The sequence below is a fragment of the Psammomys obesus genome, unplaced genomic scaffold, assembly GCF_907164565.1.
Source record: "Psammomys obesus unplaced genomic scaffold, mPsaObe1.curated_primary_1811, whole genome shotgun sequence".
Taxonomy (NCBI): domain Eukaryota; kingdom Metazoa; phylum Chordata; class Mammalia; order Rodentia; family Muridae; genus Psammomys; species Psammomys obesus.
This window is the reverse complement of record NW_026585580.1, coordinates 17411548-17423414: the sequence shown is the minus strand read 5'-3', so window position 1 is coordinate 17423414 and position 11867 is coordinate 17411548. Positions and strand designations below refer to the sequence as shown.

The 11867-nt window shown below is 48.0% G+C and overlaps 1 protein-coding gene across 1 annotated transcript in view; it reads right to left on the bottom strand.

Annotated features, from left to right (window-relative positions):
- Positions 1-11501, bottom strand: part of Il18rap (interleukin 18 receptor accessory protein) — a 36642-nt gene extending 25141 nt beyond the window's left edge. Inside the window, exons 1-4 of the mRNA XM_055608050.1 lie at positions 11432-11501; positions 10916-11234; positions 10644-10827; positions 3320-3470 (exon numbers count right to left, since the gene is read on the bottom strand). Coding sequence (XP_055464025.1) covers positions 3320-3470; positions 10644-10827; positions 10916-11234; positions 11432-11501 — 724 coding nt within the window. The remainder of the gene's footprint in view (positions 1-3319; positions 3471-10643; positions 10828-10915; positions 11235-11431) is intronic.
- Between the last annotated feature and the right edge of the window lie 366 nt (positions 11502-11867).

Sequence of the window (11867 nt, the reverse complement as noted above, 5' to 3'; positions counted from 1 at the left end):
CACACACAGTCACACACACACACTCACACACACACACACTCACACACACTCACATTCACACACACACACACACACACACACACACACACACACACACCACTTGAACGTGCACGCACATCACACATGCACAGCTTTTATGAAATGCCCAGGACACCAGGCTCCAGATGCTAGGTAAACACTTCGTTCTTCAGGAGCCCATCTTTCCCGTGGTAAATGGTCCTCCAGGCCGGGCCTGCTCGTTGCAGGCTGTGTCTGCGTCTTGCTGCCGTTTGTCTGAGTCACCAGCCAGAAGGAAAAACCAACCCAAGGAACCAAGACTGAAAACTCCCCACCCAGCAGCTCCTCAGCCCTGGTTTAGCTTAGAATTACGCATTGGAGCAGCCAGCCTCTGACTGTAGTTTGCCCTTTTATCTTCCTGCCACAAAGTTTCAAACGCGCCTGCCTCCCTCCCTTTCTCTTGAAGACACCCTCTCTCCCGCCAAGCACAGTGGTGTCTTTTGGCAGAATCCTGACTCTCACTTCTCACCAGCCTCCTCCTCTGCCCCCTCAGGCTGTCAGTACCCACATCCCTCACCCGACCCTGCCCTGGGCAGGCAGTCTTGGTCTCCAAAGATATTCTGCTAGCACACATGAACTCCTCCCTCCCACTGGCACCCACCTGCCAGCGGGGGTCTGGTGAAGATCTCTCTTCCATTCTCTCTGCACATGGAAATACCTCAGGGGCTGAGTCTCAGGCCCCTCCTCACCCTTGGCCGTACTCACACTCTCACAGCCTTCACTGATCTTAACACACCCCTATTCACTGCAACATCACAACAGAAATCCTTCCAAACCAGCATTCGGTCCCCTCCTTAGACGTCCTTCTGCTCTTGGTTTTTCATGCCTGTTAAAGAGCGTTAGCATTTGCTCCCTTCCCTCTCAGAAAATGAGAATGTCTGCTTTTGTTTGCCAAATACACCAGGTTCTGCAGACTTGGAGACTATCCGCTCCGCCTCCTGGATATCTTCACTGTTCATCAAGCTTGCTGACTTCATCTACTGCCACCTTGGCTGGCATCAGCAGAAGGCAACTGAGCTCTGACCCTTGTCCTTGGCTTCTTCTCTTCAGGCCCTGAATTCTTCTGGAAACTTCTATGTATTTCTAGCATCCATCCCTTTCAGTCCACGCCCATTGTCACGACTGTCCTGGCAAGTGCCTGGATTAACCATGTCTTTCCTGCCTCCAAACTTACTCTCAAAAACATCATTTCCTCATGTTGGACAGAGTGACCTGCATTGCACACAAGCCTGTTCATGCACTGCAATGCTGAGTGTCCCCGATGGCCCTGTGGCTCGCGCACATCTGTCTTAGCACTAAGGAGGCTGAGGCAGGAGGTTACAAGTTTGAGGCCAGCCTCAGCTACATATGAACTGTAGGCTAACCTGGAATACACAAGGAGACATTTTCTCAAGAGAGGAAGCAAATGAGCAAACAAACAAAGCTCTCCACACAGAAACAAAGAAGACTGAAACAAAAACTCAAAACTATCTTAAAGGAACAAGTGGGCCCTTTTCTCAGAGCCCAACCCCAGCCGCCAGTTCTCTGGTCTTCCCTCCATCCTCTGCACCATGTCCACGGTGCTTCTGCCCCTGACCTCAGGGTGGACAGCACCGCTCACTCTGCCCTTCCCTGTGAAATGCCACCATTGCTCATTTCGCCAGTGTGGGGCCTGGCAGATCTTACACATGCTCTCTGCTCCTCCTTCTTTTTCCGCACCGAGTGGTGATTTCTGTCTCCCTGACCCATGACACAGTCATTTTCTAGAAGTCACAGAAAATGTGCTAAACCCTTAACCCACAGTGAACACTGAAGCTCGGTGCCTGCTCTGTGGGGATAGGGAGAAACTGTCACATGAGAGGGATAAAGCATGACAGACAAGACAGGAATGACTGGCGTAGATACACAGGGCCTCAGATGAAAGAGGAAAGTAAAGTCTCACTGAGAATTTAGGGACTCGTGGGTGTCTGTGAAAAAGATCATCTACACATCCCTTGTGGAGAAACTGGAGGCAGCACTGTCTGTGGGTGGGATTTCTCTCACACAATAAAGCCAGAGAAAGGCCCCGGGCCTCGAAATATGCCGGAACACCCCAACCAACCTTAGGGCATCACAACTGGACTGAACCTTGCAGCAAGAAAACCAGAAGTAAACTTCATTCATGTTTTCACTAAAACTGAGTCGACTACTCTGTTGTTCTTTGGAAGAAAGCCTGGATGACAAATTCTGTTATGTTTCGACCCCAGAAGCCAAGACTGGATAATTTACAACTATCATTTAGTTATGCTGTTCTTTGTCGATCTGGCAAAAATGACCCAAGAGAGGAGCCAGGAAAGACTCCATCCAAAAGGCAACAAATACGGCATGAAAACTTTGCTTTCCTCATTAGTCAGGGAAGAATAAATTGCAAGGGGAAAAACACTACTTGGTGTCAATCAGAAAGACTCATATTCCTCAAAACTAGTTAGTGATATTTAAAATTTGTTTGTCATTAATAAGGGGTGCCAAGTGGAAAGAAGCACCTTGGTGTAACAGTGTGTGTTTAGGATGCGGAAGGCGGTATTGTGTTTTAGCAGTGTGTGCAAACGCGTGGGAAGAGCACAAAAGCCTAAGTGTGAAGTATCCAGGCCAGCAGTTATCAACTGGTGGGTCGCAAGCCCTTTCATAGAGGTCACAAAGACCATCCCAAAACACAGGTATTTACGCCGTGATTCCTAACAGTAGCAAAATTACAGTTATTAAGTAGCAGCAAGGATGACTTTTATGGTTGGGGTCACCATAACATGAGGAACTGTGCCCCAGTGGGTTGCAGCATTAGGAAGGTCGAGAAGCACCGATCTAACTACGATCTTCGAATGCCTGTGGGAAAGCTATGGGGCACACAGGCCTCAAGCTGGAGCAGTGATGCTTCTTTTCTAAAAAAGCCCAAAAACAAAGACTAAGATAGTAAACATAAAAACAAACAAAACATTAACTCATCTTCAACAGGACCATGGATGTCACTTAGAGATTTGTGTGTGAAATATCTAATGCATGCTTAGGTTTATTGCAGAAAGAAACCAGAGAGAAAGGAATTGGAATCCCAGCTGAAGGGAGAATGAATACGACCCTGAGATGAGCCTCCTTGGGGCCGCACCTCATGGAAACACTGTTGTTTGCCATATGAACCCTTCGTCGATCGCCGGAGCGTGAAGGTCTCTCTTCGTCTCTGAAGGGAAATGAGCGCTTAACCAAGGAAAAGTGATTTTCACAGCAGTGAGCGTCCAGAAGAAGCCCCACTTACCGATGGTTTTCACTCGGACCACAGCTCGGACTGTCCAGGAGCTCAGATTATCTGACTGCACGTAATCACACACATACAGGCCCTCGTGAAAATCGTAGATAGCCTCCATCTCAATTGGATTTTCTTTATAATCACGCAGGAGTCTTCCATCCTAACTCAAAAGATAAGAAGTTAAACACCCCTCAGCCATCTCGTAGCTCTCTTATCACTATGCATCTCACGCAGAAAAGCGCCACAAGATTGAAGCAGGGGAAGGCGGGTCGGCTTGGGACAAGGGAATCCCACAAAAGGAAGACTCTGTGCTCCACACTCCAGTGTAAGGTGACCCGAGAGGCGGTTCCTAGCACAGGCACACTTCGGAGAAAAGAAAGCTGGGTCTGAGCAGCTCACAGAGAGCCACCGACTCAGTGTCCCCAAGCACATCGCGGGCCCAGAGCATTCTAGAACGCCCAGTGGACCCAGCAGGGTGCCCAACTTAATCTTAGCTAAACTGTGTGTGCATGTGCTTGAGAATGGCAATCTGTGCTCGTGTGTGTGTGTGTGTGTGTGTGTTTTGAGAAACTTGTGGGTTTTCAATAAAAGGGATATTCAAAATATTCTCACTAAGCAAATTTAATTTGAATGTAAGAATAAATTGTAAGCAAACTACACTAAGCAAATAAAGTGGACTATGTAATGATGACAGAGAATGCCTTAATACTAAGAAATCGTTATTGGATCTGAATGGAGAGTCAAACAAAAACCTTCCTACTTAGAAGCCACCGCTGACTTGGTCTTGGCTCCCCACAGGCTGACGGGCTCTCACTCTGGGCTGGAGCCTCTTTGTTCGTATGTGGGGGTTCATGCTCTCTGGGACCCCCGCATTTGTATGTCCCCCACTGCATTCCCCAGAGCCCAGGCTGCAGCTTCAGCATCAACAGGACTCAGCTTTGGGGAACAGAATCTCCAGTTGCTCTGGGCATGTCTGCTGCTTCCCACACCCAGAGCCTTGGAGGCCAGCAGCTGTTACCGGCACAGTAAGGATGCGATGGTGTGCATCCCTGTCTATGCTGTTGAAGGCCGTCTTGGTCCCTAGGTAGCTAGTAAATCCCGGCTGTGGAAAGGAATAAACACGAGTCCCTTCTCTAGGCAGACCCCGGTATCAAGCTTCTCTATGACACCGTGCACAGTGCGGGCAGGGAGGCTTGGCTCGCACAAAGGAGGGCTGCTTCCTGGAGTCTGCAGGGCTGTGAAGGATACCGAGGGACCAACTAAAGAGAAGTGTCCTTTAGGAAGACAATGAATGAAGCAAGAAAGGTTTTCAAGCAGGAGAGTCCTGGATAGGACATTTGAGAACAGTGACTAGCAGCTGGGTGTGAAGTTCAGAGTCTGTGGTAACGACCACTATAGGCACCGCCATGTCATTGACATTCTTTCGAGCCTAGTGGGGCTCAGTGAACATCTGTGGAAGGACTGGTTGCCCCTGCCCTAAGCCCTGCAGCCTCACTCCGTGTATGGTGTTTCTATGGCATGTGACCTTCCAGTTTCCCATGAGCACCAAGAGCAGAGCTCTTAAAATTCTAGTCTAAAGAACGGAGATTGGAGAATCGACAAGAGGGTAAGAATCTGTTCTCTACATTGGTTGCAAAATTCTCTCCCATATGCTTACACACCATTGTCGTTAGGTCCCACTCCCTCCAGAAGCCCCGCCTCCCACAGCAGGCCACGGCTGTGCCCTTCCCTCTTTCTCTTCTCTCATCTCTCCCAAAGAGCCCGGTAGCCCTGCTGCCTCCCTTGCCACCATCTCGCTCAGAAACCTTCAGTGGTCTCCTGTTGTCTTAGGAGACGGCCTCTCTCTTCAGACACTGCTGCCTGTGTTATCACTAGCTCCCTTCGTGTGACTCTCCCTTAAAGAGCAATTTCTCTCGCTGTGCCTCTCTCTTGAACACTCTCCCTGCCCCCCCCCAAGAGACCTCACTTGTCCAAAGGGGTCTCAGAGTCGGGACTTGCATGAATCTTATCTTTTTCATCTTACAAAGGAGAAGACAAATATTTTAGACTTAAAGGAAAACTAGCATGAACACGTCCACTAGAGTACTGAATATAGTTTTTCTGACTAAGAGTTTCACTGACTGCTTGAGGGATTTCCCTTCCACACGGGCCTTCTCACAGGTAGGAGCAGGAATTTCCCCTCCTCTAAGTGTCTGAGGCAGTTCCTGTGGCCCAAAAAAGAACTCCCCTGAGGTGGCAGAGAGCCTGAGAGGGCCACACTGGTCATAGACAGGATGAAAAGCCAGGGCAAGAGGCAGACACAGCTTAAATATTTTTCAAGGGATCACAAAGATCGGGAGCACCCCAGGAGTGAGGCTAAGAATGAGAAGAAAAGTCCAGAGACTTAGAGGACCCGGTAAGAGCATATAAAGACAGCACAGAGACCGTAGGTGTGCATCCTGAGAACCTGAAGGAGTGAACACAGAAGGCACTGTCACCAAGACCCTAGTCAACCCCTTAGAGGGGGACAGTGACCTAGCAGACCTCATCTTCACTTTACAGATGCTGATGGTGGCTTAGCATACGTCATCAAAGACTTCACAAAATAGAACTCAAAAGAAAGTTCAAAGAAAGGATGTGTGGGGGGGGAATAAAACTTACGGGGAAAGCAGCAGTCATCAGATTATTCAGTCACACACAAGCCTGGCAGGAGTGAGAGGCAGAGAGCTCTGCCCAAAGAACTGTGCTGTGCTCAGAGGCGAAGCAGAAGTGAAAAGGAGGAGCATCGCAGTGTGGTCTGTGTGGACTGTCAGGAATGCTGGCAAGAACAAGTAAAAACCTGGCAACGCTAAGACAGACATTTAGGGAGTATGTGAGGAGAAAAGCAAAACCAGTCTTAGCAAGAGGGCAACCGGTGTGATACTGTAATGTACCATCCTGAAGTGTAATTGGCTGCCAGGCAGCACAGCATTAGGGAACACACTGAAACTGTAGGGTTCTCTAGGAGTCTAAATCAGGCTACACTGGAGTTCCTATCTGGGCTTCCCCCACCTGCTCTGGGGGACTTCCTGGATCTACATTTTTAGCCCATTCTTCTTGATGGACTTCAAATGTTTCCTTGTCATTAGATCATCTTGTCTGGATTTGAGCATATCATATCTTTGCTCTCTATGACTGAATCGGTTTTTGCTTTCTACAGCTTGATAACTTAACGTGTTATGATTGTCTGTTTACTTGTCCTCTGTGAAAACTGCCTCTTCTTCCAGGAGAATGTCCCTTCCCTCCATTTTCCCATTGCTGGTTCTGAGCGTCAGAATGCACACTGGGAAAGTTCAAACAATTCAGCAGGGCCCCAGTGCCTCAGGAGCAACCCACAGTTTTCATTTCCACTCCCATAGAGTTTATGCCAGGAGGGAACTCTGCTTCTCTCACCCAGAGCAGTGGCTAATCCTTCGCTGAACAGACTACTTGCTCTCCAATTTCTGTTGCGATGCTAATCTTTCTTAGTGAGTACCATCACACAATCTCTTGCTCCCATCACCCAACAACTCTAACCTTATACTTCAGTCCAGTCCGGTAGTAATATTTATTTTAATATAATCTATAAAAAGTAATGAACCGGACATTTAAAATTATGAGTCCAACGTCAGTTTCCAGCGAAAGTACTTAGTAAATTATTAAACAGCTGGTTTGTGAGGACTTGGGGAGGAAGCAACGGCTAATATCAGACAGCTTGTATGCACTAACGACCATATAAAACTCACCTGATTTTCCTTGTATAACTGAAAGCCGCCCTGGAGTATGATTCTGAAAATACTTTCATGATCTCCCTGTTAAACACAAAGATCCTTCTGAGCTGAACGACAGGACGTGCGGTGTCTTTTCAGATAACCGAGGAGTACAGATACCTGAACAGGAGACCTTCGATAGACAAGGTGCAGCTAGAAGGGTCCTCCGGACCTCAGCTGGGAGCTGGAGCAGGTAAGCTTGGTCAGCAGAGCCCCTCCCCAACACAGTGTTGTTTTAATCTTACAGGATTTGCTTATGTGTTACAGGTCAGGGTCTCGTGTTTTTCAGGGACTCCTGTGTGTGACTGTGTGTGTGTCTGCATCTGAGTTTCTTGTGCTTTTTGTTGGCTCTTTTTTCTGCTTGTTTGTTTGTCCTATTCTGTTTTGATCATTTGGTTTGGCAGTTGCCTGTTTACATTCTAGTGACAGAGAAAGAAAGAGTGTGGATTTGGGTGGCTGGGAGGACATGGGAAAGAGGAAACTACAATTATAATATATTATATATATAAAAAATCTATATTCAATAAAATTAAAATGTTTAAGACAAGAATCACATGCCCATGTTTTAATCTATGAGCATCAAAATTCTGATGATACCTAGTACTCTGGATTATAGAATTACAGAACCATAATTCCAGTTTCTTCACACACAGAATGATGAGCTAAAACCAATGCATTAGAATCGAACAGGAATGAGTGGAAAGTTGGGAACATGGGTCACACACTCTCATCCCAGGAAGACAACTGACAATGCTCCTCAAGTTGTCTGGTTGTAGTGCTTACAGAAGGGGCTGGCCTTGCCCCAGAGTTGACCCACGTGGTTGGGCTATCACGGAGCTGAGGGAATGGCAGGAGAAGGATGAGCCCCACTTCAGTTCAGCATTGATGGCACCACAAGTGGATAACTGTGTTTAAAATTGCCCGGGGATGCTGAGGGGAGTGTTTGCAGTGAAAACAACCGGAGGGCCAATGGGTCAACCTGGGAAACAACTTCCAAAACTGTAATCTAAATAGTGATTTATCCTCCCTACTTAGAAACCGCCTTAACCCACGGGTCTGGCCAACTGCTCAGCAGCTCTCCATGGTAGGCAGCTCACAATGTGCCCAAAGACTCCAGTATCTGTGAGAGCTAAGCGAATGGAAAGAGAGAGGAGAAGTGGCAAAAGCACGTGCAAAGATTTCGTGGGACACAGCACTGTGACTCAACGTCAGCAGTGCAGCGAACCAACCTGGCCCAGGGTGGGGTTGTCTTAAAACACCAGTGGAGATTCTAGTTCACATTCTGGTCCTCCTAACAGGAGGCCACAGCAACAAAGAGATCTTGGTGTAGAGGTCATTTCTAAGGAAACTCTTCCACTGTCCTTTAGTGCGTCAAAGAATTGCTGAGCGTCAAAACATACTTATTATAACTTATTAAATTCAATTGCCTTTTACTTACAGAATCTGTTTACTTAAAGACTTTTTAAATTTTATTTTCAGAAACCAGAAAAGAAATGAAGAGAAAACACAGGTACTTTATTCTGAAGTTCCCACCATTAACTAATTAAGACCATGCAAGCACTCTGTGCTCAGCAGGCTCGGTTCTCGGCTAAGGATTGCTCCGTGCAGCCAGGAAAGTACCGGGAGCAGAGCCCTGCCTGGCACTGGCGGCAGAACAGTCTTCAAGCCAACCCTCCCTGTGGCTCGGGGCATTGAGGGGTACACCTGCCTGTGGAGCACAGCCACCACCTTTACTCACCACCTGCCTGTGGAGCACAGCCACCACCTTTATTCAGCTTCAGTGGCTGAGCTGCAGCCCAAAGACAGCACCAAACCTGCAGCCTGCCTTAGAGTCCTGCTCGACACGGATTTCAAACATTGCTTGCCATCCAGGAAGGGCAACTCAGCCATCACAGACATCCCAAAAGCCTAGCTTGCCTGACCACAGAGTTCAGCCAATTGTCTCAACAGACCATGGATAAGTTCACAGCTCCAGTCAACCCCAGAGGACGGGTGTTGTCCCAAGCCTTCCTGAGAATCCAATCCAAAGTCAAGTCCTCTGAAGTCACCTTAGCCCCAACCAGAATCCCAAGCTAGACTCTATCCTGAAGACCTGTCACCAGCTAAGACCACTTGCCAGGGCCAGGGTCCTCTCACACATGCAGCCAGCAACGCAAAGACATGAAGATTATGAGAAACCAGGGCACACAATGATGTAAAGGAAATGAATAAAGTCCCAATAATGGAGTTTGAAACATGGAGATCTATTTGCAGAAGGGTAGGCAAAAAAAAAAAAAAATTCCATGGCAACTTTCAGTCTGAAGAACTGCAAGATATCACAGATGGGAAAAACAGAATTTGAAAACAATTCCTAGGCAAAAATAAAATAAAATAAGAAGTTGGAAAAATAAAATAATTTTTAAATAAAAATCCATTAAAAAAAAAAAGAATATAATCACAAGCGAAACATCTTTAAGGTATTTGACAGTGGACTTGACCAGCAGAGGAAGAGCCAGGGAGAAGGGAACATCTGAAACCACCCAGAATAAGAGCAAAGAGAGTCAGCAATAACAGAAAGGCTGTGGGCCTCATGGAGTACCACGTTGAGAAGTTTCCAAGGAAGAGACGACAGTATCAAAGGACACGTACAGGGAAACATGTAATAGCTCCCCAAGCCTGGAGAAGAACAGTGCTCTGGACCGCTCATTAACTGCCCAAAGTGAAACCTAAGGAAAGATTACGGAAGTCAGCGAGAGCTGAAACACATCACATGAGAGGGTATATAAATATAATTCTCCTCAGCAGAAGTTCTGCAGGTCGGGAGGGAGGGACACGATGTATTCAGAAGTCACTACCTGCAGAGGTTGGAATGAGGATGGCCCCACAGGCTAACATACTTGAGCACTTGGTCCCCGGCTGGTGGAAGTGTTTGAGAAGGGTTGGGAGGTGTGGCCTTGGTGGAGGAGGGTGCAACATTTGGGGCTCTGCTGGATGAGCATCCATGTGTGCAAGCACTTGGAAAAGTCCAGCCCAGGGAAAACATGGGCTGTTTTCTCATATTTGTTTACCCGTTTCCCCAGCATTACTGTAAACTCTCTCCTGCACCCTTTTCTCCAGGACTCCCTCATTCCCACAGGCTTTGCACAAGTCGCTTGTCACCTGGGGACCTGCTGTGCTTTCCTCACCATCCTCCCTTCAGAAACTATTCTACTCTTACATTTCTTTCAGATCTTCTTCAAGACTTGCCTGTAGGGAGCTCCCTTCCTCAGCAATGCCCTTGTTCTCTGTGACAGCACAAATGAATTAACGTGTCCTGAACACGCAGAGGCCTGTTCACATCCTATCACTGTGATGAGACTCTCACATGTTGGGACCCCCCCCCCCCCATATTGATCAAAAGGGTGGCTCCAGCGATCTGAACAGCAAGGCGTACTCTGCATAAAGAAAAAAGCCACTTTGGAACCCAGGCCTTAGCACAGGCACAGAGCAGCCTGTATACAGCTCTGGACATGTGGCTGTCTGACTCATGTGTCTATAGAGCACCGTACAACGATGCCCCTAGGCAGTTTTAGGAAATGCATTCATACCTGGTACCAGGTCATCCTCGGGCGCTGCAGGTCACTCTGGCAGCTGAGGCTGGGGCAGTGAATGGAGCCAGTGCTACCAAGAAACAGGATTTGCTCCGCGTGTGCTTCGTCCCCACAGGACTCATTTCTCTGAGGCTTAACCTTTAAGACTGTCCTGATACAGCAAGCCGTATCCTGGGGGCTCCTAGGAGACAAAGGAGGCCCTGTTGGCACTTGTCTGGACCACAGGAAATCTGAGAATACTTTCAGAGCAGGATGCCTTTGGGACATACCTAATTCTGGGTCTGCAAATATATGATGAAGCACTGTTCTCCCGGGAGGCCACTGTATGCAGCACGCCTTTGTCCTGCACACGAGCGGAGCCTCTGCTGATCTCCTCCAGCGGCCCTCCCTGCTGAGGCTGCTTGTACCACTGGACGGCAGCTAGGTCCTCATGACCACTGCAGCGCGTGGGAGCAGGGCCTCCTGTGGGTGACGTTTGACTGACACGGGAGAAATCTTGCTTCCAAAGCTCTTGTAAGTCACAAAATAGGACAAGATCCTTCACACTTCCCATAGAATATATCCACAGAACGTTCCTGGTGGCACAAGCTGAGAATTACAGCAAACGGAACAACCCAGAGAAATGTGTTAGAAGGCAGGATTCTTGTTCATATTACAAATAGAGTCAGTACAACAAGGCTCTCCATTCTGTGTACTATGTCCACGCGGCTGATTTCCCAGGTTATCTGTCGCTTTAGACTCTGACCACAAGGCCCGTGGTGTTAACGTGTAAAACAAAGCCCTACCTGAATGATTAAACCCTGAGGTCCGGTCCCCCGCAACAAACCAAAGGAACACCCAGCCCAAACAAAGCATGATTCTCCTCTGCTCCTGTCATGGCTTCGGCGGTGCGGAGGGTCAAAGCTCTTCCTCTGGCACCCTCCTCATCTGTGAAAGAGGAAATGAAGAAATCAAAACCTGTGACCAAGCTTCAGGTCACACAGGAAACTGTGAAAGAGTACATCCGCCCAAACAGGCCTTTGGAAGCCCAGGCTCTGCGTGGGTGTCTTCAGTGGCATGAAGCAGCTTCCCCCTGTCATCTCTAGCCCATACAAAGGATGAGCACCTCACATCCTGGGTCCCCCATGACATGACATGGGGCCCTGGAGTAGCTTCTGACACCATCGCTCCACTTTTCCTTTTTATTACACTTCTAGGAGTACTTCAACTTTATTTCCTAAA